General features: G+C 35.8%; 1 protein-coding gene across 4 annotated transcripts in view; it reads right to left on the reverse strand.

Annotated features, from left to right (window-relative positions):
- BRAF (B-Raf proto-oncogene, serine/threonine kinase) overlaps window positions 1-26,215 on the reverse strand; it is a 167,773-nt gene that overhangs the window by 38,498 nt on the left and 103,060 nt on the right. For 3 of the 4 annotated variants that reach the window (XM_040260003.1, XM_040260002.1, XM_040260004.1), the window contains 6 exons: window positions 25,100-25,259; window positions 18,711-18,747; window positions 14,917-15,053; window positions 13,935-14,052; window positions 11,059-11,143; window positions 9,865-10,041 (listed from right to left, as the gene is read on the reverse strand). In XM_040260003.1, the coding sequence (XP_040115937.1) occupies window positions 9,865-10,041; window positions 11,059-11,143; window positions 13,935-14,052; window positions 14,917-15,053; window positions 18,711-18,747; window positions 25,100-25,259 (714 nt within the window). Of the gene's footprint in view, window positions 1-9,864; window positions 10,042-11,058; window positions 11,144-13,934; window positions 14,053-14,916; window positions 15,054-17,228; window positions 17,349-18,710; window positions 18,748-25,099; window positions 25,260-26,215 lie in introns of all 4 variants that reach the window. The other variant, XM_040260005.1, reaches the window with a different exon arrangement.

Raw genomic sequence — 26,215 nt, forward strand, 5'->3', positions numbered from 1 at the left:
TGACCAGAAAGGCGCAGAGGAAAGGACATGCGTTGTGAATGTGCAGATCTGGCTCTGAGATCCAACTGTATATCCACTTACTAGCCGTATAACCTTGGGTACATGACATAATTCCTGAAGCTCTGGATTTCTAACGTGTAAAACGGAGATAATGTTTACCTTCTTAGGTTCTTTCTTTCATTTATTTAACACATATTTATTTAAAGCACATTCTGTGCTATGCAACAACTGTTCTACGTCTTGGAAATTAAGCAGAAAATCCCTACCCTAAAGGGGCTTGCACTGTAGTACGAAAGATATAAAAAAGATGCAAAAACATAGGTGGGAGACAGAAAATGCTGAGTTTCAGGGGGTTGTAATTTCAGGCCAGGGAAGGTCTCTTTTCAAAGGACACTGACATTGACAGTGAAGTCGCTCAGTCGTGTCCGACTCTTCGCGACCCATGCACTGTAGCCTACCAGGCTCCTCCATCCATGGAATTTTCCAGGCAAGAGTACTGGAGTGGGTTGCCATTTCCTTCTCCAGGAGATCTTCTCGATCCAGGGATCAAACCCAGGTCTCCCGCATTGTCTTCCTCTTTTACCGTCTAAGCCATAAGGGAAGTCCCTTTCAAAGGACAGCTTGAGTAAAGATTCAAAGGAGGAGAGGGAGAGAGTCATACAGATATGGGATAAGAACACAGCAGGCAGAGGGACGAGCAAGGGAAAAACCCCATGGCAGCTGTGTGCTTCCTGCGTTCTACGAATATCAAAGGCAACCTGGCTTGGATGAGAAAGCAAGAGGCAGAAGAGTAGTAAATGAGTTGAGAGAGGTAGTAAAAATAGGCAGTGGGGGAGGGAGGGAGGTGGTGGTGACATTCTAAGAACTATTGTAAGTACTCTGGCTTCCTTTCTGTATGAAATGTGAAGACACTGGAGGAGCAGAAGAGCAACACGATCTCACTGAAGTCTTCAAAGGACTACTCTGGCTACTAAGTTGAGAATACAATAAAGGTGGGTAAGGGTGGAAGTAAGGCACTCACCCAGGCAAGAGTAACTGTGGCCTGAATCAGGGTAACAGCAGAATAGGTGATGAGAGGCTGTGAGATTCTTGCTGCGATTCAGTCGCTAAGTCGTGTCTGACTCTTTATAACCTCATGGATGGACTGCAGCACGCCAGGCTTCTTTGCCCTTTACCATCTCCTGGAGTTTGCTCAGATTCATGTCCATTGAGTCGGTGATGCTATCTAACCACCTCATCCTGTCAACCCCTCTCCTCCTGCCTTCAGTATTTCCCAGCATCAAGGTCTTTACCAATGAGTCAGCTCTTTGCATCAGGTGAACAAGTATTGGAGCTTCAGCATCAGTCCTTTCAATGAATATTTAGGGTTGATTTCCTTTAGGATTGACTGGTTTGGTTTCCTTGCAGTTCAAAGGACTTTCAGAGTCTTCTCCAGCACCACAACTCAAAGGCATCAATTCTTCAGTGCTCAGCCTTCTTTATGGTCCAGTTCTCACATCCATACATGACTACTGGAAAAACCACAGCTTTGATTATACGGATGTCTGTCAGCAAAGTGATGTCCTTGCTTTTTAATATACTGTCTAGGTCTGTCATAGCTTTCCTTCCAAGGAACATCTTTTGAATTTCATGGCTGCAGTCACAGTCCACAGTGATTTTGGAGCCCAAGGAAATAAAGTCTGTCACTGTTTCCATTGTTTCCCCATCTACTTGCCATGGAGTGATGGGACCAGATGCCATGATCTTAGTTACTGTTCTCTTTTTATGTTGAGTTTTAAGCTTTTTCACTCTCTTCTTTCACCCTCATCAAGAGACTCTTTAATTCTTCTCTTTGTGCCATTAGAGTAAGATCCTAGATATACTTTAAAGATAAAGATAACTGGAGCTGATTAATAGACTGGTAGTATAGTGTAAGAAAAAGACAGACGTCAAAGACTAGGAACAAGATGTCAGATACAAGCAGCCTAAGAAGAGAGCTGCCAGTCACTGCGATGAAAAGACTGCAGAAGGGCAGCCTTGAGGAAAAAGATCAGGACCTCAGAATCAGATATATTACATCTGAGATGTCACTGGACAATCAAGAGATGTTAAGCACAGTTAGATATGACAGTCTGGAGTTCACAGTATATGAATTAGCTGGAGACTGCCATAGAAATGAAAATTAAATGGTATTTTAAGTCATGAAACTTGATGAGATTACCAAAGGACTACTTCAATATTTAGAGAGGTTAAGGAGTTGAAGAACTAGCTGAGAAGGAACAGATAGTAAGGAGAAGGGAAATCAGGAGAATAAAAAGTAATGCTTCTCAAACTTTAGAATGATTAATGATTAGAATCACTTAGGGATCTTGTTAAAATGCAGCCTTCAATTCAGCAGATATGAGGTGGTGTTTAAAATTCAGCTTTCTAAAAGGCTCCCAGGTGGTAGAGTTTAAGGGATTAAGAAGAGATTTCATGAAGAACAGTGTGATCAACTGCATTATATACTTCTGATGGTTGAGGACTGAGTATTTAACCACTGGATCTAGCAACATGGTAACTATCTTATTAAGAGATATTTCAGTGAAGTTTCAGGGGCAAAAGCCTGACTGGAGTGGGATCCAAGAAAAACGGGGAGGGAAGAATTTATAGAGTGAGTAAGGACACTCAGTTGAGAAATTTTACTATAGAAGAAAGAAGAGGAATGAAGTGATAGCTTGAGAGGGAAGTGGGGTCAAGAAAAGGACTCCCACAACTTATTACAAAAACTTTTATGCACAGAAAAATGAAAACAGCATAATATCCTATGACTTACACCTAGGTTTAACAATTATCAATATTCTTCCATAAGAAATGTTTTAAAACACAAGAAAATCCAGTAGAAAAGGAAAATCTGATGTTGAACAGGAGAGTGCTCCTCAAAAGATGTCAGTCTGTAGGAGAAAGGGGATGGTATGCATGTACAAAATGGAAGGACTGGCTTTCAGTCTTAACGACGAGACAGGAAAATTAAGTATGAATGTTAAGTAGGTAGGAAGATATTGTGGTGGGCGTTTCCAATACGTAATAAAATGGCAAGCGAGTTTATCAGCTGACAGTTCTTAGAGAAGAGATATTGGAGGACTGAAGATAGAAGAAATATGACAGGGTCTATGAGAGAGGAAGAGTAAAAACCCAGGGAGTGGAAGTATGATGGCTGCATAGCATTCAGGGCCCATTTATATGGTGAAAGAATTAAACTGAAGAAGCAGAACAGTGAAGAGGTCAAGGAAATACACTCTGGAGCCAAAGTGCTTGCAGCAAGTCACCTGGCCTTTTAAACTGTAGTTTCTCCACCAGTAAATAAATACAGGATAATAACAGTATCTACCTGCAGGGTGGAAAAGACCCTGATGCTGGGAAAGACTGAGGGCAGAAGGAGAAGGGGGTAGCAAAGGATGAGATGGTTGGATGGCATCACTGACTCAACAGACATGAGTTTGAGCAAACTCAGGGAGATAGTGAAGGGCAGGGAAGCCTGGCATGCTGCAGTCTATGGGGTTGCAAAGAGTTAGGCACGACTTTGCGACTGAACAACAGGGTTGCTAAGGATTAAATGAGATAGTATATATAAAGTACACAGGAACAGCGCTTGGAACAAATATGTAACTGCTATATGTATCACTGTATATAAAAAATCCCACAAAACATACTTGGTATAAAAAAAAGAGTGAGTTATTAGTAGTAGCAGAGATGGAGTTAGAACATAATATTTATTGATCGGTAAAGACGTCTAAAATAAGAGCAAGTAAAAAAAAGTAAAAGTGTGATTCTGTATTTAAAACAACAAACGACTGTATACAGTATGAAAATACAGAATTTTGAAAAGATACACAACACTATACATCCGAACATTAACAGTAATTCTCTCTCATTAGAGTAAGTGAAGTCGCTCAGTGGTGTCCGACTCTTTGTGATGCCATGAACTGTAGCCTACCAGGCTCCTTCCTGCATGGGATTCTCCAGGCAAGAGTACTGGAGTGCGTTGCCATTTCCTTCTCCAGGGGATCTTCCTGACCCAGGGATCGAACCCGGGTCTCCTGGATTCCAGGCAGACGCTTTAACCTGAGCCACCAGGGAAGCCATACTGGTGCTTATTTATGCTTACGTTTTCTAAATTTTCTATAGTGATTATGTATTTCCTTATAATACTTTATATTTTGAAATTAAGAAAAACTGCAACAAAGGCTAACTGTAGAAACCACTTTTCCTCACTATGCTTAACGCTTTTAAATTTTTACACATTTGCCTCCTGTCTTTTTTAAAAAAATTACACTTGTAATAAAGTTGTGAAAATAAAACACAACTGTAGAATCTTTTAAATAAAAAGACAGAAACCACAAGAATTTTTCGTAGGTAAAACTAAAGTCTCTCTGTCCTTGATAAGCTATCCCCATCTTAAGACTCTTTTTGCCATCCTGGAGACAACTACTACTGATTGAGCTTGCCGTGCACCTTCTAAGCTTTTGTTTAATATTTCTACATACATATACGTAAGATTTAAAAATATACGTAATGTTTTGTTTTTAAAATTTTAAGTGGTCTCATGCTGCAGCTTGCTTTTCTCACTTGACATACTTTAAAGCTGATGTTGAAACATATATTATCCATTTGTATTATATATTCTTTTCCTGCACATATGTGCCAATACTTTATTTATGCAGTCCTCTATTGATGAACATTTATGTTTCCAAATTTTCACTAGTAGATATTCTCCTGTAGTACATCTCCTTCAACATACCTCTCTTGGAACAAAAGCTGGTTGTTTCTTGGGGGCAGACCAAACACTTTAATAGATCCTTCCAAGTTATCCCCAGGGTGGTTGGCTGCATCAGAAGTGTCCCAGTAAGCAATCCCCCTAATCTTTATCAATACTTAATCTTGCCACAATTTGGGCATTTTAGCAATTCTAGTAGGTAAAAAATAGTACTTCTTTTAATCTGCATTTTTTGTGATTATCAGCATCCTCCTCTCAATTACTGTTTTTATCTGCCAGAAAATAATGTTTATTTATAATTAAATATTCTTTGATCAACCAGAATTATTTTCAGTAATTAATACATGTTCACCATCTTCTCAGCTTCAATTCATCCTTCTATCTTTCTTTTAACTAGGCTTACCTATGAGTAAAAAGAAGCATACCCTTCATTATTGTTTTTTAAGTAAATTGTAAGAGTCTATCCTCAAATTGGAGAAGGCAGTGGCACCCCACTCCAGTACTCTTGCCTGGAAAATCCCATGGATGGAGGAGCCTGGTGGGCTGCAGTCCATGGGGTCGCTAAGAGTCGGATACGACTGAGTGACTTCACTTTCACTTTTCACTTTCCTGCATTGGAGAAGGAAATGGCAACCCACTCCAGCGTTCTTGCCTGGAGAATCCCGGGGACGGGGGAGCCTGGTGGGCTGCCGTCTATGGGGTCACAAAGAGTCGAACACGAAGAGTCGAACACGACTGAAGCGACTTAGCATTAGCATCCTCAAATTATTTTTAATCACCTTACAATCAGAATGTATCACTCCTGTGAGAACAATAGATTGCAACTTTTTCTGTGTGCCTCCCTGAGTAAACATTTAGTACATTTTCTAATAATGCTACATTTAAAATTATACAATAAATATTAGACTGAAATGAAAAGCCCTGAAAAGAAATAGCACAACAGACCGACAATTCCTGGAATTTCTTTCTTTTTTTTTTTCTTTTTTCTTTTTTTTTTTTTTCTAGTCAAGTGCAGTAGTGAGAAGGGGGAAAGAGTAGAACGAGGAGTTCGATCTGTAACTGACTGTGAACAATCAATTGAGATAACTCACTACCTTCGGACCAGCCTGGAATTTCTTTGTAATGTTATTCTTTAAATACCTTGGCCCTTTGGCAGAATCAATGACTGTCAGGTGAGAAGATGATAAACATATACTATATGAATCCTGATTCCTAAGAATGAATTTAATTATCTGCCACTAGAACAGCTCTGCTCTCTTAAAGTAAACCTAGCAATCAGAAATGATCTTTTGCTCAAGAGAGAAGACAGTCACACAGAAAAAATGTCACTCATCTACTGTTGGCTTATATATTGTAATCCAATAAAGGAGACACAATTGAAAATCCCAATAATTCAATCTTCCTAATTCCTAAAGGTTTTACCTAGAATGACTGCAACGCCAGTACTTTAATAGTGAAACAGTATGCTCTTATTCTGTTTACATCCTGGTACTTTAGAATCAGTTTTGGAAAGTAGTCAGAAAACATCATTTTGAAGAGTCTCCGGAAATCATTCAGGGGCAGACTAGTTTGAAATGAGTACTGTGTAAAGGCCATTACTAAGCAACTATTTAAATAGTCTACAGATCTACTGGTCAGCTACATCTAACTTGTTCTGTACTTGATGAAATGATGGTGAAGGACAATGGAAAACGGACCTGACATCTGAAAGTTTAAATAATTGGATGGAATGTAATTTCCAGTTGACTATAAATATCAGCATTTTAACATTTTTGCATTGTTATATGAATGTTCCTTATAAAGCATCTGTCCTTATTTCACAGAAAATCTTTTATCTCTGAGGAAACTGATAGGAGTTTTTTTTGCGGGGGCTTAGGGGAAGAAGTTAGCCCTTTTCCTTGAACTGTGTGTGTTTATTCCTAGTCTCCTTTCCCCCATTTGTTCTCTGTCACTGGCCCAAGAGACTGTCCCTCTGATGTCTGGTAGTTGAGAGAGAATTTGTCTTTACCCAGACTGAGACTAAAAGACAGTCTGAAAGCTTGGAGAATACAAATGGAATTCTGGTTCTGAACTCCCATGTACTCCCATCTAGATGGAATTCCTAATATCACTAACTTTGTGTCTCGACTCTTGGCTGGAGGAATCTACCACCAGCCAAGAGTCTTCCAATCTCCTGCCTGAAGGGGAAGGTTTGGCTGCCAGCCTTCTGGGAAACAAATGAAAAGAGAATACTAGGGAACTCTCCAACCATCACTTAGTAGGCAGTCACCCAACTCTGCACTCCATTTTCCCTGTGTCTTGAGTCCAGAAACTTTCTCTCCTCTCTAGAGAACATGTTTCCAGGGTCCTGCCAGGGTAGGAATGGGGTGTCCACCCAGTGGCACAGAGCATGAGAAGGGATCCAGAGAAACATTTCAGATAGGCCTTTTCATTTATGTACTTTTCCTCCTCCAGAGATAATTCACACTCCCAGTTCTTGAGACTTGAGGATTCCGTGGTACAAATCAGGTTGGCTTCCATTTTTCCACACCCAGTTAATAATTTAGTTTTTTTGGGTGCACTACGTCTATTATCACTTCTTCATCTGCTTTCTAGCTTCTAAAATATTACTGCTATTCTTTTTTTCCTCTCCATCATTATATGTTCATGCTTAAAGACAATTTTCATTATTATAGTTTTAGTGGCATCTCAAGGAAACAAAAATGGGTCACCTTAACCTGAAAGCCACATAGCCACTTTAATAAGAGGACTTTCAATCTGCCAAAGCCTTCAGTAACTAAAGATGTGTTAGAACATTTAACCAGTTGCATATATTGTCTTATAAGAACCAAAAGGAAAAAAAGGAACTATACCTTCTTTGGTTAAATTTAAGCTGGCAATAAAAAATATAATCTGTTAGAAGGCTTATATTTTATAATTAATATTTTTCAGCTATTAAGATAAAGGATAAACTAATGGGATGATTTACATTCACAGCCAGATATACGCATCATATAGTTAAGAGTTACTTCAAAATGCAAACAAAGTATTTTAGAGTAAACACATAGACTGTAAAGGTTTATACTTACAGATCCCAAACTGTAAAGTAATGGGAAAATACTGCCTCTTAACTATTTCCCAGGCCACAGAACAATTCCAATTTGACAGGGTTTTTCTCTACCGCCACTTCTTACCTTAATCAACATGCACTTTACTGCCCAGCCACTGTTTCTACCTCTGTGTATAGCAAAAGCCTTTTCCTCTGTGTTAATCTTTGATTACGTCTTTGACTGTTTTTCCTTTTCTTGACATTTCCCACTTTTGATACGACAAGGATGTGGCTGCTCTCTCTTCTGGACAGTAAACCTATCAATAATGTGCTGTTGTGTGTAATCATGGTTTCATTTTAAAATTTTTGTCATATGTATCTATCACAGGTCAGGCCTTGTTTCAGGCATTAGAGATAAAACAAGGAGCACATTAAACCCCTGCTCTCGTATAGCTTGTATTCTAGTGGGGATGACAGACAATAAACAAACATGTTATATGGAGTTGGGTGTTAACAAAAACAGGCGTGGGGCATAGGGTGACAGAGTGGTGTAGGAATGTTTTAGTTATATAAGGTGATCATTTGAAGGCTTCCTTGAAAAGGCAACATTGGAACAGAGACATAAGGGAGAAGCTCTATGAATACTTGGTGGCAGGAGTACTTATCCTAAAAAGAAAATAACAAGTACAAACGCCCTGAGCAAAGAGCATACTTGGCCTCCTGAAGAAGCAGCAAAGAGACTGGTGGGGTAGAAGCAGAACAAGATTTGTTTCTCTTTCAATGTTTACCATTGTGGCCACAGTTGACTCTTTGCAAGACTTTAATATAACTTTTCAGATTTGAATAGATTCACAGTCAGAGGTGGGGCTGTTTTAGTCTACTGGAAAAGTGGGAATGTTACTGAATAAAGAAATAAGTTGCTGCAATAAGGACTTTAGCTGAATACAGACTTATAAACAATCTAAATTACAAATATACTGCCTATTTTTCTGACAGAGAGGGTAGGACAGTGGGAAGATTTAAGAGCTAGATCAGGTTTGGAGTCCTGGTTCTATGCTTATTTGCTATAAATGACCCTGAGTCAGAGTTTTAGGTATTAATACATGTACACTCTTTTACTGTTTTATTCTAATTTTATAATGCAAAAATGGTATAGTGGTTATGGGGAAAGAATAATGGTTGGGAGCCAAAAATTTTGAGTTAAACATCTTTGCTGCTGCTTATTAAATGTGAAGTCTAGACAAGTCATTTAGAAGCCTCAGTTTCTTTGTCTGTAAACATAAAATATCTACTTTATAACATTATAAAAATTAAATGTCATGACTATGTATGTGAAAGTTATCTGTATACTATAAAATGTCAAACTGACTTAATATACACGCATATTTTTAAACTACATATGGAACCTTCAAAATTGTATTTAACTCACTTAAATTTTTTCATCTAAGTGCTTTCAAAATATATTTAATTTTACCTTTTGATTTATTTACTGTTTATTTGCACTTTATGCAAAATCTATCCTTGGTAGTCAATTTCTTACTTTGGCCTATGATAAATTTTATAAAGCAATTTTTTAATCTTTTAAATTACAAAATAAAATCCAATGAACTAGTCAACCTGAAATCTTCAAAAAGAATCAAACTGCAGACTTTCACTTTATTTTTACTATATTTTTCACAGATGATTATTTTGCAATAGAAAATAGGGGCACATGGAGAAAATAACTTGAAAGGATAATTAACAATCATTTTATATACTTCAATAACTGTTAATGACTTTTCAGTGGATTTATTTTTGCAGGGGTAGGGGGGACTATTTTTATCTTTTGATTCCTCACTGCTTAGCGAAATTATAGTATAGTAAACACAAATTCACAGCCACATAAATATTATCAAATATTTGATATATGTTTTAAAGACTGTACTAGAGACAGACTATTCTATTTCTTAATATCATAAAGCTAGCCATTAGTTAGAAGTGTCCATATGATGTTGGAGAGTAACTGGAAATTTAAGTCAAAAGAATAATAGCTAAAACCTTTAAAACATCCTCAGTGGTCTTCAAAAGTAATTTACATGAGATTTAACAGAATGGAACTTACTCCATGCCCTGTGCAGTCTGCCGTGCAATATCTATAAGTTTGATCATCTCGAATTTGGTCTCAATGATGTGGAGATGATGATATAAACTGGAGCCCTCACACCACTGGGTAACAATAGCCAGTTGTGGCTTTGTTGAATAACCCATGAAGAGGAGGATATTCACATGTCGCGTTTTCCTGTAAAACGAAATATAACAGGAAATAGTAAATGCGGATACACTTTAGCAAATGTTAAAAAAACAAACAAAACACAAAACCAGGGCCAAAGCAGTCTACTTGTCAATAAGATGCTGTCAGAAAAAGGTATTTTTTTAGCAAGTCAGCAGAAGGATAAATTTAGATGAGACTTTAGGAATTATCTAGTCTAACATCCTAACTTTTTCATAAACGTTTTTTTTAGTGTACCTCATAGACAGGCAACTAGATATTATTTAAATACCTTTAATTATGGGACGTTCATCACTGAGACTGTAGCCTGTTCCCACTAACTCTTTTTTTTTGGCCGCATAATGCGGCATGTGGAATTCATGTTTCACAACAGGGGAATCTGAAGTTCCTTCACCAGGGATGGAACCTGTGCCCCTGCAGTGGAAGTGTGGAATCACACCCACTAGACACCTGGGAAGTCCTCTCTTCTCTTCTTTCTTCCCTTTGAAGTAGTTCTAGTATTAGTCAAATTTTCGGCTTAGAAAAACATTTTCCTGCAACTTTCATCACTGGCTTCTCTGTTCTACTCTCTAGAATAAAACAGAGCAAGTTTATACCCTTTTGAACATAATAGCCTCCTATGGACCTATAGTCTCAGTTCTGTTGACAATTTTCTCCCCAGTTATAGTTCCAGAATCCTCTGCATCTAAGTTCTCCTTGCCTGGACATACTCTAGTTTGCTCATTTTCCTCAAGTTCCCGGTTTGATACAATCTCTAAGGGTGTTCTGATAACCTTAGAATTTTGAGAGCAGTATTCCCATAAGAAGAAGTACCACTTTTCATGATCGGAACACTGTAATTCCATTAATTCACTTTAGGATTAATATTTTTATCAGCTGTACCATATAATATTGCATATGACTTAAAACAAAGACAAAATAAACTCAGAAAGACTTTGTTTTGTCCATTTTGAGTAAATCTGTGAAGCTAACAGCAGCTGTTGATCAAGGTAACTTCTCTGGAAAACATGATTCACACAAGCTTACCTGAGTACTCCTACTTCATTTTTGAAGGCCTGTAACTGCTGAGGTGTGGGTGCTGTCACATTCAACATTTTCACTGCCACATCACCTAAAAGGTAATTGCCACTCCAAATGTCATTCCAATCTTTAAAATTTAAAAATACAAAAAACTCTAGGGTATTTTCACAAGTTACCACAGCATTAAAACCACACCATTACAAAACTGCAAATAAACTATACCTTAACTACCTAAATGGCATTAATTCTCTAAGGATAGAAACTAAAAATGACACTAGTATTTTAAAATACCAATCCCTGTCTCCCCTCCCTCAAAAACAACCAGCCTATCTCATTTTCCCCTTGGAAATTTAGTCTAACCAATTAAATATCCATGATATTTTCCTAGCTATTTAGCAAAACTAAATTAGATGCATTCACTAACTGAATGTTAAAACTGCAGATGACAGGCTGAATGGAACTTTGCGGAAAGAGAAAACTGCAAACTTCTTTATCAGAGTATTTAACACTTCCTTCAAATCCATGGATCACTTATTGCTTTTACTTAGAAAAATTATTAAAACAAAACACCTTTATATGAAACAGGTAAAATTCTTACACATTGCCAAAAGGTATATAAATTGGTACAACCACCTGAAACACTGTTGTGTTAATATCTACTTCAGTTCGGTTCAGTCACTCAGTCGTGTCCAACTCTTTGCGACCCCATGAATTGCAGCACCCCAGGCCTCCCTGTCCATCACCAACTCCCGGAGTTCACTCAAACTCATGTCCATCGAGTCGGTGATGCCATCCAGCCATCTCATCCTCTGTCGTCCCCTTCTCCTCCTGCCCCTAATCCCTCCCAGCATCAGGGTCTTTTCCAGTGAGTTAACTCTTTGCATGAGGTGGCCAAAGTATTGGAGTTTCAGCTTTAGCATCAGTCCCTCCAATGAACACCCAGAACTGATCTCCTTTAGAATGGACAACTGGCCCCACAAGTCTTTCTTAGGTATATACCAACCACCATGGACACATATGTTCACTAAATGACAGGTGCTAAGAATATTCATAGCAGCAGCGTTTATAAAAGCCCCAAACTGGAAACTATTCAAATGCTGGTCACACAGTAAATAGTCATGCCTATAGTCACACAATGAACACTATATAGAGAATGAATAACCTACAACTACATACAATAATATAGATGAATCTTATAAACAATATTGTGTAAAAAGGGCCAGACACAAAGGAGTACATACTGTATTACTATGTCTGTTCAGGTATGGATAGTGGCTACTCTTGGGGGTGAGGGACATGAAAAGGACTTCTAGAGTTCTGGGAATGCTCTGTTTATTGACCAGATGTGTAAACTTTGCAAAATTTTAGCTACCTGTACATTAAAGTGCACTTATTTGCATGTATATTTCAATATAATTAAACATTGATTTTTCCTGATTATCAAATGTTTATAGCAAAAGAACTAACAAACTTAAAAAATTAAACATTTTAAAAGCCTAAGGAATAAAATAAAAATCTCCCATAATCATGTCATTCAAAAATGATCACTGTTAACCTACTCTTGTATACCCTGTGTGTATACTCAGTGACTTTAGCCGTGTCTGACTCTTTGCGACCCTACGGACTATAGTCAGCCAGGCTCTTCTGTCCTTGAGATTCTCCAAGAAAGAATATCAGAGTAGGTTGCCATGTCCTCCTCCAGGGGATCCTCCTGACCCAGAGACCGAACCCACATCTCTTGTATCTTTTGCATTGGCAGGGTGGATTCTTTATCACTAGTGCCACATGGGAAGACCTGTTGTATTCCTTACTAGGCTCTTAAAAGTACGCAGTATGAACATTTATAAATATGTAGGTTTCACCCCTGAGTTGGGAAGATCCTCTGGAAAAGGAAATGGCAACCCACTCCAGTATTCTTGCCTGGAGAATCCCATGGACAGAGGAGCCTGGTGGGCTACAGTCTATGGGATTGCCAAGAGTCAGACACAACTGAGTGATTAACACACACACACACACACACACACACACGAAAAAGACAACCTAAAAAAGATATATACTAAAATATTGATGGTCATTTAGAAAATTATGATATATATATATGTAGCATCACAGTATGGGATATTATACATGCTGCTTTTAAAATATACCACAGAAACTTTTCCATATCAATAAATATAGATCTACCATACCATTTTACTGTCTATATAATTATATATGGATGTTATCAGTATAATCCAATCTTCTTTTAATGGGGATTTTTCATTAATATTAAATCTCCAATGAATATACTTACACATCTGTTTGTTCCTGTTCTACAAATAAAATTATTGGCTCCATATACATATTGCCAAACTGCCCTCCAGAAAATTCATAGCAATTTACTTTCCCACCAGCAGCCTTACAATCACAACTCTAAACAATCAATTAAAATAATTATTGTCCATTTGATTATTTTTTCAAAGAAAGATAAGTCACTTAAGAGGCAATGATGATTTCTATTTTTTGAATTTTTAATTCTTTCACAAGTAGTGAGACTGAACATTTTTTATATGTTTACTGGTCATTTCTTCCTTTGGTTAAGTTCTCTTTTTATATGTTTACTTGTGGTTTATAATACAAATAAAATTACCAGCAGAAAGACTTATAAAAAAAAATCTTGGTAACCAGCTCATCTGGAGGATCACCATCTTTATTACTGAAGTATAATGAGAGGACTTCTGGTTGCTGTGAATCCAGTTTTTATTTCCCGTAATTTTTGTTAAAAACCTTTGGGGAACTCTTACATCTGATCAAAACAGTTTAATGATACAAATAATGAATACTCCCTTTGATATTTTCTTTTTAACAAAAGTTGTGACAAGATCACTGTATGACATACGTACCATGCCACTTTCCCTTGTAGACTGTCCCAAATGACCCTGATCCAATTCTTTGTCCCACTGTGATCTGTCCGTCAGGAATCTCCCAATCGTCACTTGAATCCCGTCTACCAAGCGTTTTCTTGATAAAAATAAGGCAAAAGTCAAGCCAAAGCAAACAAAAAAGGAAAACTTTATGTTTAACACTAAGTACATTCCTCTATTTCTGAAAGGGACATAAGAGAATAAGAACTTTGGGGAGAAATAAAAAAAAAACTATACTCGAGGAATAATAGGAATATGATTCTTACAATACACAACTTAAGTTGAAGAACTAAGTCAATATTAGGATGGAAATAATTCAGTAAAAATAAAAATTATTTATTGGTTATGAGCAGAAATGTTATATTAAATTACAGTATTAAAATCAATAAAATAAAGCGACTTAAAAAAAAAATCATTGGAAGACTACTAGGGGCAAGATAAGCACTACACATTTGTGACTAGCTTTGGCTCCAAAGGCCAAAAATTTGAGTTAAGGTACTAGGCAACTGTTGATAATCTAATTATTTTCTCCCAGTCAGTACTAAATTAAATTACTTCATACATCTTATCTGATCGAATCTCTCTCTCAAAAATGTTATCAACACATACAAAACTCTGGTATACATACTAGTGCACTGCTGCTAATGTGATCAGTTTTTAATAAATAGTTAAGTTACAGCATAAATTTAATTTTTCAATAGGAAAAAACGTCCTTTGGTAGATATTTGAATTTCAGACCAACTCTTTAAAACATATATGCCTAATGCTTCCTAAAATTCCAGCTTACTCTCTTTCCATAGTTCAGAAACAGAACACTATTCTAACTCTTCCAAAACTGCCTTTTACTGAATTATATTAGAGTTTAGAGCAAAAATCAACATTGTAGGAATATGCTTTAAGTTAAAAACTATCAGCTCTTAATGATTTCTATGAAGAAAGCACTTCAGAGGAAAACTCTCACCATTCGATTCCTGTCTTCTGAGGATGAAGAGGACTTTCTTTCTCGCTGAGGTCCTGGAGATTTCTGCAATGCTTTCACATTAGAGAGTGAGCCAGGTAATGAGGCAGGGGGTGTGGCAGATAAACCTGTGGTTGATCCTAAGTTAGTGAAAGGAAAAATTTATCTATTAAAGGAGTATCAAGTACGTTAGCTTACTGGGGGCAGAGGATGCAGGTAGATGTAGACTTATTTTAAAAAATGCAGTGCATGTCTTAATATTGACCATTAGGAAAGGACAGGCAAAAAGCTGGCCTCATTTGATGATTAACTATAAATTTAAAAACTATAGTTTCTTTTAGTTTTACAGTTTTAGCATTTTGGTCAATTTAATAACCTTTAAAATATATGATTATAGATATATACTTTGCTTACTGCAGTAGAGTCTAGGAGAAAAACAATCTTAAATATATCCCAATTTTTTCTTTGATCAAAAAAACTAAAAAGCAAAGTCAATTTAAAAGCAAACATAAAAAATAAACTTTAATTATGTGACATTAACAGCTAATCAATAATAATAAAAAAAGATAGAAACGCTCCAAATGGAAACATTTTCTAATAATGTCCTTAATATTGACATTATCTAACTCTTTCATATTAGCCATTAAAATTTAAAAAAATCCTACACTACATACTATATACTATTTAAGAGAGATACTGGTCACTGTCATTGGTTTCTGGAGCCTTATTTTGCTTAACAAAGATTATTTTACCTGCACAACAAAGTTAATGCCAACAAAGCCAAGTAGGTTTCTCAAGACTTTCTGAAAAATCTCTGCCTATATAAAATGAGAACAAGGTAAGTGCAATGGCATCTCAGCCAAGTTACTACAAATGGAAATATTTTATCAGCAAAATGAGTCCAAGGGCTACACTCTGAAAATGGACTCAGCTGGCAGGGTTGCATACCTTTCTGATGGATACTTTTTCTTCCAAGTGCTGACTGAACAAAAATCCCAATTCATGTACAGAAAGCACCTGGTTCAGAGGGGTTCAGGGTAATGACTCCTGGTGGGGCCTGAGTATAGCAAAGCAGGACTGAGATGTCAGTTAATAATTGCACAAACAGAACAAAAAGACTTCCATTAAAAAAAAAATTAGGTAACTATTCTCAAGTTAAAAAGTTACTCTCTCTCAAAGGACAAGGATCAAAATACTAATGGCAACATTTAAAATGTTAAAACTGTGTAGAAATTTCATCATTACTAATTTCCATGATCTCACATGCAATTTTCTAAAAGAAAATGACACCTGGAATATCTATTAACTACAGTTATTAACTGGAATATCTATTAACTACAATCCATATTCTGCCTTCCATTGATAATATTTCAACATCATAAAGCCCTAACTGTTTACTGAGGCTTCACAATCCTGACCTACTCAGTGCTGTACCGCATCACTTACTTTAATTACACTACTCGGTTCTCTATAACTTCCAGCCCATTCCATGGATTTTCTGAGAAAGTTGGGCAGAAAGAGCAAAAATCTGAAAACCATCATTCATTCAGAATAAGTAACAGACACTAGCAAAAACCGCTAAATATAATTCTTTAGAAATATTTACAGCAAGACACTTGTCTAAATTTTGACTTAAATTTTTAAGAATTAGTTTAACCACTAATTAAAGAATGGTGAGATAAAATGGATGGCTGAAATTATACTGCTAAACTTTCCCCTCATATGAGAGCATAACTCAAAGTATCAATCTTAATTTTCTAAAGTGTGCTAAAATACCTCAAATATATTATAGATCTTAAGTTCCCTAGTTTTGATATAAAATATACATGGCTTATGCTTTAAAAAAAAAAAAAGAACAAATATTACAAAAAGTCAAAGCCAAAAGTCTAATAAGAACTCATAATAGGGATTTCCATTTTTTAAAAATCAAAAAAATTGTTATTAGCAACCATCAAGGTTATTGCTTAAATGGATTAAAGTAAAAGAAATTCAGCTTGAAGAAAACCCTCCCCACATTATTTACTGCCACCCCCTGAGTTTAAGATATTATCAAGACCAAAAAGTAGTATTAACAAAAAACAAGATGGAAATTTCAGCCCTCACTTTTAAACATTTATGACAGACAGCATACAGAAAGCTTGTGGAAGTGAGTATGTGTGAGAAGCACATCCAGAGCACTCCAGCCAGGCCAAGCAGAGACTGAGTACTGAAAACTCTCACACTTACAAGCACACTGTGAGGGCGAGACACAAACAGTATCTGGTGTTTATATTTAATTTGCTTTGGGTGAAAACAAGAAAGAAGAGCCCAACTACCTCTGAACACTGGGCCAGGCTCAAAATCAAACACTATTTCACTGGGGACAGAATGGAGGAGGGGACTGGGAGTCCGGGATTGGTATTTCCGAAGACAGCGCATCAGCTGGTTCAAAGGGGCTGTTAGAAGAGAAAGAGAGGGGCAGGCAAACACAGGAAGACAGACACAGAAGAAATGAAAGAAGTCACGGGGAATAAATGAGTTGAAGCCTGCTTCACAAAATAATTCTGGATGTTTAAAAAACTGCTTATTTTCATAAAATTCCAATCATTCTTTTAAAAGTGATTCATATAAAGGATAAATGCTGTTTGACTTTTGGTACTAAGCAGGCAATTTTTATGACTAGTTAACTCTGTGATGCTAACGTGATGGCAACATTTAAATGCCGGATGTACTGGGCAAAACTGTCAAAAGCCACAGCTATTAAGACATACGAAAGTCAAACTGGCAGCAACATGAATTGGTGGGTTCATGGAATAACAGGAAAAAAAAAAACACTTTTTAAACTATGTACTACATATAGTAAATACTAACTCCAGAGTACATAACACAGGTTTATTATTCTGGTAGGTCCACAAGTATATAGAAACATAACAAAGATGGTTCATGCAACATCTGACATAAAGTATCTTTGCATCTGGGCTTAGATATTTTGAATATAAAGCAGGGTCACAGTGAAGAGACTGACTCTAAACAAAGTATGTGGGCATTGCAGGGCTTCCTTATTAAACAGATGACAGTTGAAGAGGGAAGCATAAAGGACCACCTGGAAGAAAACGTCAAGACTGTTTCAAACAACATCTCTTACAAAAATCTTATGGGGGTAAACTCTTATTTTAAAAAGTATTTTCTAAAGTAATGTTTTTCTATGACCCCAATATTCACTGGGTGCCAGAGTAAACAGCTGATAAAATTCTTTAAGAAATCTCAATCTGATCTCTCATTTGCTTATTTTATTTACTGGACTAGTAAGAGGGGAACTGGGTTTTTCTATTAGGGGTCCACACTCTAAAATTTATCTTCCAGGGTCTTCTAAAAGCTGAAGGGAAGTAGTTGACAGTGTCTATCAAACTGACAAGCTGTAGCAGGTAATCCCAGGGATTTTTCCCAAGAATGATTTAAGGAAGTCAAGTTTTAACTGATTGTAAGCTCGTCTTTAAGTATTAGTGGAGATAGTTAGGAATAAAACGGGTAAAATAATTTGATAAAAACATTAAAAAATTTGTAGATGTCACATTTAAGACTCCCCTTTTATGTCCTCTCTTTTTCTCTGTTTCTGGAGTTAAAATTTAAAATCAGTTAAAATTTTATTAGCGATAAGTGATAATTACTAAAGAAAAGCAAACAATTTTTTATTTTTCTCTACATATTTTTCTCTGTGTCTGTGTTTCATGAAAGAAGCACATATAAAGGAGACAAGCAGCAAAGCAATTGCATTCTTCCCCAGTTTTTGTTTTTTTAAAATTGAAATCACTACTTACCTCCATCACTACGAAACCCTTGGTCTCTAATCAAGTCCTACAAATAGATAGTAATGTACACTTAATCAAAGCATATGATAAAAAAGCAACAACATTTTATTTTCCACTAAGCATTAACAGAAAGGTGAATTCAAAATAATACCTGTCTTATAAATTACTTCATAAAACAGAAAGAATATGGAATTAACTAGTGAACATGATAAAATAACAACTTTGAAACACCTGCCAACCTAACCCTAGACTGAAGGGATTACTAGTCCTGATCAAATGCTGAAATCCATTTCAGGCCATTCAAAACCAATGGGTGTATTAATGCTCAAAAACATTCTACTGGCACATATTAAGAGCCATAAAATGTTCATACCCTTTGATCCTATAATTCCACTTCTGGAAATTTTTCCTAAAGAAATAATTCATAAGAAAAAATGATATGCACAAAGATGATATGCACATTATACTAAAAAAACACCAGAAATAATTATTTCCCTATTTTAGGCATACTAACATTTTAGGCATATTGACATACTGGTTAAGTAAATTATAGTGTGTCAATTTAGAACATATTATGCAGCTACTAAAACAGTTATGAAGTCTGAATCATGAAACGTTTATAATTAAAAAGGATACAAAATTAACTGTACACTGATACGATCATAAAAATATAAATGTTTAAGGACACACTAGAAGGGAAACATTTTTTTAGTTGTCTTTATTATTAAAATACAGCCTTTTACAACAATGTGAGGCAGGGCAGTGGCGGAGGAGTCCACTGGCAATGCAGTGCAATTTGGACACAATTTGGACTTTGTCAGAACTTAGTTTACCCAGTATAACTGATGACTGAACAACCCCAAATGTCTCTAAGTATGCCCAAAGGCTTATAAGCTAAAACAAGAGAAGATTCTTTACAGATGCATTTCTGCCATGTTCAATGTACTATAAAAAACCTTTAACATTTTATACAGAATAATCAACAAATATCTGCAAATAAGATGCTAAGTGTTAGTGGTTGTTTGACTACCAATAAACATAAAATCATGGTCTCACTAGCTTTGAGTTTACAGCTTATCATCTAAGAAAGATATACAAACACATAAATTTACATAAAAATAAGAGCTTAAGAAAACAATAAAAAAAGGTGCCAAAGTTGCTTAATTAATTGCCAAATAAACAGTATATGTAAAAAGATTCTTGGTGCAACATAAGTTCAAAGGATAAAGAAATAACTATAGAACTTGGTCACTGGTGAAGCATTTGAAGAAGTTAATCTAAGAGCTGGAGTCTGAGCTGTAGATAGGATGCAGAAAAGCAGAGGAGGAATTCCCTGGTGGTCCAGGACTCTGACCTTTCACTGCTGAGAGCTGGGGTTTAAGCCCTCATCAGGAAAGTACGGTCCCATAAGCTGAGCAGCGCTGCCAGAAAAAAAAAAAAAAGAAAGAAAGAAAGAAAGAAAGGCCTTCTGGACAACCTACTGCTAATAACCACCACAAGCTTGTATTTTCCAATCTTAAATATGTTCTTAAAGCTCTCTGACAATCTTTTTCTATGTGATCTAGGTTAAACAAGATCTTCTAGTATTCCAATACTGGCTATTTCAAACTTTCCCCCAATTTCCTATAGTTCCTTTCCTAATTACTGCTCTTCCCCTTTTTAGCAGGATAGAGAAAACAGAAGCTATCAAAGAACATTCTGTTCTGTCTTTATATCTACAAACACCTGCATAATAATAAATTAGCTATAATTTCTGAATTCTTTTTTTTGTGCCAAGAATGATCATCACTACAAGGGGTAGACCCTGTTAGCCCCAAGGTTAAGTCATCTGCCCATGGTCATTCTGCCTCTAAAGAGTTCAGAGGCAGCTATGTTCACCTTTAACTCCTCATAGCCCCTGAGGAACATCACTTCCAAGCTCAAGGAATTTTTATTTACTACCTTAATTATTCCTCCTCTTGTTCCTTTGAACCTCTCTCTCTACTTGCTTCTTCCTCTCAAGTTACAAGATGCTCAAGGCTCTCACATGACTCTGCTTCAGTCTATGGCTTTCGTCATTCCTTTGTAGCCAAGCTTCTCAAATCTGGCACTGAATCCCACATCTTTACCAGCTTTTGCTCTCCTCCACTAGACCTCTAAAACAGCTCTCAATGACATCAACATGACACTGTAATTGCCCAGTTCAATAGTTATATTGAATATATTCAATAGTTACATCTCATTTGAGTCTCAATGACAACTGCCATCAACTACTTCAGCATTCCTGAAGTCCCCATTTCTCCCTTTGGCTTCTTCAACACTACTTTCTCTTATTTGTTTGAAGCTAAATTTAGGAAGAGGAGCCTATAATGAAGACAGAGAAAGACAGTCTCTGCCTATATCTCAAATGTTAATGATCACTAGGGTTGCATTTCTACCCTCTTCTCAATTTACATAATCTTGGAGTAATATCATTTACATCCATGACTTTAACACAAATAGGCTAATTATTTCTAAATGTGTACCTCTACTCAAAGTCTTTATTTCAACTGCTACTGGACTTCTAAACCAGTAAAGATCCACAGACATCTTCAAGTCAGTATATCTAAAATAAAAGTTAACATTTTCATTCCTACAAACCCTGTTCTTCCCTATGCATTTCTCTTAATGAATCAAATAAATACTATGTATTCATCTAAGGCAGAGAATTCTAGGCATTGTCTTTTTTTATCTCTCATCTCCCACTTCTCTCCTCTACTACTAGATAGAACAACAATTGACTATAAGAAGAATGGCCAGGTTTTACCCCATTTCAATAATTTATCACCTGTGTTATCATTTATATCCGTGTGATCTGGAATAAGTTTCTTGACATCTCTAAATCTAATTTTCTTAACAGTAAAAGAAGGAAAATAATAGTACTTAACTCACAAGTGTTTATGAGGATGGAATAAGAAAATTTATGTACTTGGTAAAGGACCTAGCACTAGTAAGCATGCCATTTTCAGTATCAATCCTAACAATCCCATCTATCAAATGTCTCACTAATTCAAAAGATTTTTCTAAAGCAAAGAGCTGACCACTTTCTTTCCCACTCAGTTTACTGGACCCTTCACTATCAACTACAGAGAACTCAGAATAATACATGTCATCTTCCCTACAATATCAAGTATTAATTACATCCCTCATAAAGGTACTTCCATACTCTGCACATACCATTTCCTTAACAAATGTTCTTCCTTCTTAAAACCCCTAGCACTAGGTACTTAATAAATTCCTACTCCTTCATATTCATTGTTCATCTTCTACAATCTGGCTTAAATGTTGTCTCTTCTCTGCTAAACTTGACTGTCTTTAGTCAGGTAGAGTTCATCCCCTTCTATAAACTATCATTGTATATTTTTGTGTTTATTTATTTATATGTCTGATTCATCCATTAGACCATGACCTCCCTGAGGGCAAAGACTGTATGCTAATTCATCTTAATTCCCTATTTTGATACAGTGCCTATCCCACAGTAAATATTAAATTTGGTTTACTGGAGTAATAAATGATAAATAATGACTGAAACTGAATGAAATGACTGAAACTGAATGAAATGCTAAAAGGTTTATATTTTATAATCAATGGGAAGTAAACAAAAGTTTTATAACAAAGGAACAGATGGTGATTGAAGTCTTACAATAAAGAATAAAATCCTATTTTGACAGTAGCAATAAAGAATGTAAATGGACAGAGAAATCAATGGCAGGAAATTTATATAGCAGATTAACGTCATAAGTAGTTCAAGTGAAGAAATATGGGCCCAAATGGTGGTAGAAAAAACAAATTTGAGATATATATCAAAAGGAAAGGTGACATCTTATGACTATTTGCTTATGGGGAAGATGAAAAAGCAAGATATAAACATGACGCTGCAAATGTTCAAGCCCAAGAGAACAAGGGAATCTTAGTAACACTAAGATATAAAGAGGAATAGTCTAAAAGAATGTTAGTTTTGAAAGTAAATACAAAGTTTACAACCTTGACCATGCTGACAATAGATCTAACCTAGAAAGAAGATTTGATTTCATATTTCACAAAATCTCCTTATTCATTTATTTCCCTCTCCTACTCTTTTCCCCCTTTGTATATGGGTCTAGCCAGATGGAAGAAGACCTTTTCAGCTGAGAAAAATTGGTATTAAGAAAAGGGTACTTTAAATAAATCCAACAAAATCGGAAAAAAAAATTTCATAGCAAAAAGTAGGAAGAAGGTCTGACTTGGGAATGTATCTTGAAAAATGAAGTTAAGATTGATAAAAAGTTTATTTTCATTTACTTCAACAAAAATATTAAGTTATAATGTCAATAATATGTTAATTCTTAGAATTAATACAGAGGGAATCAAGGTTTTGTTGGTTGTAATATCAAGCTTACAATAATATAAACTGAAACTCTCAATTTAATATTTATCTTTCACATCATAATCACTCATTTCTATAAAAATTTTAAAGGATTTCATCAGTTCCCTCAATGCCTCCATCAATCCTTTGATATTTAATTCATTTTCTTTAGAAAAGCCTGTTCTCTTGTCATCCTTTAGACACTTACTCTCTTTTACTGTTAACTGGACTAATTTAATTCTGCTGTATCCTTATTTCCCAACGGCTTTTCACTGTCTTCAATAAATCCTTAAAATCTTTTTTTTGTGGTCAGACTAGCAATCAGTCTGCTTTATTTTTTCATAGCAATGTTGGATAGTGATGAAAAAGGGCTGGAATGCAAGCTAGTATTAAATGGGGAGGGAGGAATATGTGGGTGGAGACTTATTAGGGGAGTCTGTTAATTAGTGAATATTTTCCTGTTAGGATAATTTTGGCTCCTTTACTCAACCTTATGAGAACTCACAGAAGGAATGCCTGTATAATGAGAACATTAGGCTCATTAGAGAACAACAGGCTGTCCTCTAGCATACACATGACCCCTCAGTAATTTCAGTATCCTGCTTATCTGAGTAAAGAGTTTCAGATTTCTTTTTAAATATGATTACTTCCCAATGCAAACAAATTTGGTAGCTTTTCTGTTTTTTTGCTTATTACATTCAAAGATTAAGGATAACCCACACTTTTTATTCTAAAGTACAAATTATGGGAGAAATGATCCTGACCCCACCACAGCTCAGATGTCAAGGGCTCTTTATTCTCTTCAGAAATTTGGTTATCAGGATGATACAGTAGAATGAACCAGTCCTTTTGGAGTGATCCTGTGTATGTCATCTTTTTTTCTCAACTCTTATTTCCCTTTTGTCTATATCTGGGACTGGCAAAATACAATGGGCTGGCCATCTGCTTTACTGAAGTTTATTGGAATAAAAGCCTCATCTGTTTGCTTAAAATGTACTTATTATCTATGGTTGTTTTCACACTAGTGACAGAGTTCAACAGTTGTCTTTAGAGACTGCAAGATCCACAAGCCTAAAATATTTACCATCTGGCCCTTTAAGAGTTTGCTGACCCTTGGTCTATATTATGGGAAATAGACCTCTGCTTTGTCTTCTAAGCCTTTTATTAATACAAATGTTTTTTGATGACCTCTTAAGTTAGGTCATCACCTAATAGTTCCTATTTTAGGGAACTATATTAGGAATGGTTTTTGCTGTCCAAAAGTTAAGGTTAAATTGAAGAAGTGACACTAAGGTTCATAATTAACTTCCAGTGTGTAATATAAACTAGAAAAGGAAAAAATTCAAGAGTGATCAGCCAGAAGTAACTAAAATAATTGATTTGTATAGAGATGGAGTACAATGGTATACTCAAGAAAGTAAAGAAGGTAAATAGAAGCTTTGCATGAGAAGTACAGAAATTAATGATTAGTCCTTAAGGGTTATTTAACTCAAAGCTGAACTTTTAGAAATTTAGGTAAAGATTTCACATTGAAATATGCAAGTATATTCTTATTTTTTCTATACCTTCAAATGGGTCAAGTGGACTGATTATCTGTTAAATAAATGAAGATAAGACTTTTACAGAGGTGTCATAAGGAAAAAACCAATGAGAATAACTCTATACTTTGGTACCAGTTAAATATTTTATGCCAGCAGAGAAGATGACAAGGCTTTTCTGATCTGTAATTCATGAAAAGTCTATGACTTATACTAACTGTGATAAATAAAACATGGCACTTATTTCTGATCTATATTATAAATCTATATTAAAAATACACACAAAAAGATTAAAATTATCTCAATATATTGAGAGAGGGTGTGGGAGAGAGAGGAGAGAGACACACACAGACCGACACTAATAACTTCGAAAGAGAGAGAAAACTTAATTTACAAAACAGCTGACAGAACCAGATTCCCCAATCTGTGGTCCAAAAAAACAGCAGAAAAATAAACACACTTGAATTTTCTAGATTCGAACACTGCTGGATACTTACATCAATATTGACAGGTTCTATTGTGTTTATGTGCACATTTGGAGCTGATGAGGATCGGTCTCGTTGTCCAAACTGATTTCGATGATCTTCATCTGCTGGTCGGAAAGGCTGTGGAATTGGAATGGATTTTGAAGGAGATGGACTGGTGAGAATTGGGGGCCTGGAAAAGTCAAGTGATTGGAAGATAAGATTTAGAGCAACTTTCTAGAGATAATAACATAGAAAAATGAATTATATAAAGATTTTGTTTTCATATTCTCAAATAAAACCTTAAAATAAAGGCAATGGCAGTAATGGCTTTTAAAAGAATTAGTTTAAAAAACTAATATAAGCTTACAACTAACACCAACAAAGTTGCTTTGCTCAAGCAGACCCTCCACGAAGTATCAATGATAGAACACTGATTTTATTCAGAAAACTCTAAAGAAATCTTCAAATGGCTAGAAATTACCTGTGGTTAATCAGCTGAAGAAACTCTTGTTCTTTAACATTATACAAAAATGTTCTAAGTACACACTAACTGAATGTCTGCTAATTATTTCTACCTTTGCCATTTCTTGATAGTTGAAGTCACTAAGGTGAAATTTTTATGGGAAGTATTAGGAAATCATAAATCTTTTTAAAGCACACGTGTATTTCAGGTATCTATTGCTTTACACAAGATGTATCTATTGCTTTATACAAGAGGTAAATTAAAATCTTGAACAAAAATGGCAAAAATAATTTCCAAATTCAAAAGGTGATTCTCAGAGTGTCAATCTCTCACAGTTTGAAATGTTTATTATGCCCAATAATTGATACAAGACACAAAGAAGAATAATATATTAAACCTTAAAGCAAATTTTCTGAAAAATTGCTCTTTGATGAAACTGTGACACACTGGCCTATCCTGGTAGTGTAGATAAATAACAAAGTCTATGATCTCTCACTGCCCCCAAAATGAAGCTGGCATTCACAGAGCACATTAAAGTTTTGAGAATAGACTGTAAACACCCATGAGAAGTCTATGTTCTTCAGAAAGAGTATCCAAAGGAGCTGAGAAGTGAGTACCACTTGATCGATGAGGTGCGACTCAGTGAGCTCCGTCAGGACCAATGAATGATTCAATGCTAACAG

The sequence above is a fragment of the Oryx dammah genome, unplaced genomic scaffold, assembly GCF_014754425.2.
Source record: "Oryx dammah isolate SB20612 unplaced genomic scaffold, SCBI_Odam_1.1 HiC_scaffold_18, whole genome shotgun sequence".
Taxonomy (NCBI): Eukaryota; Metazoa; Chordata; class Mammalia; order Artiodactyla; family Bovidae; genus Oryx; species Oryx dammah.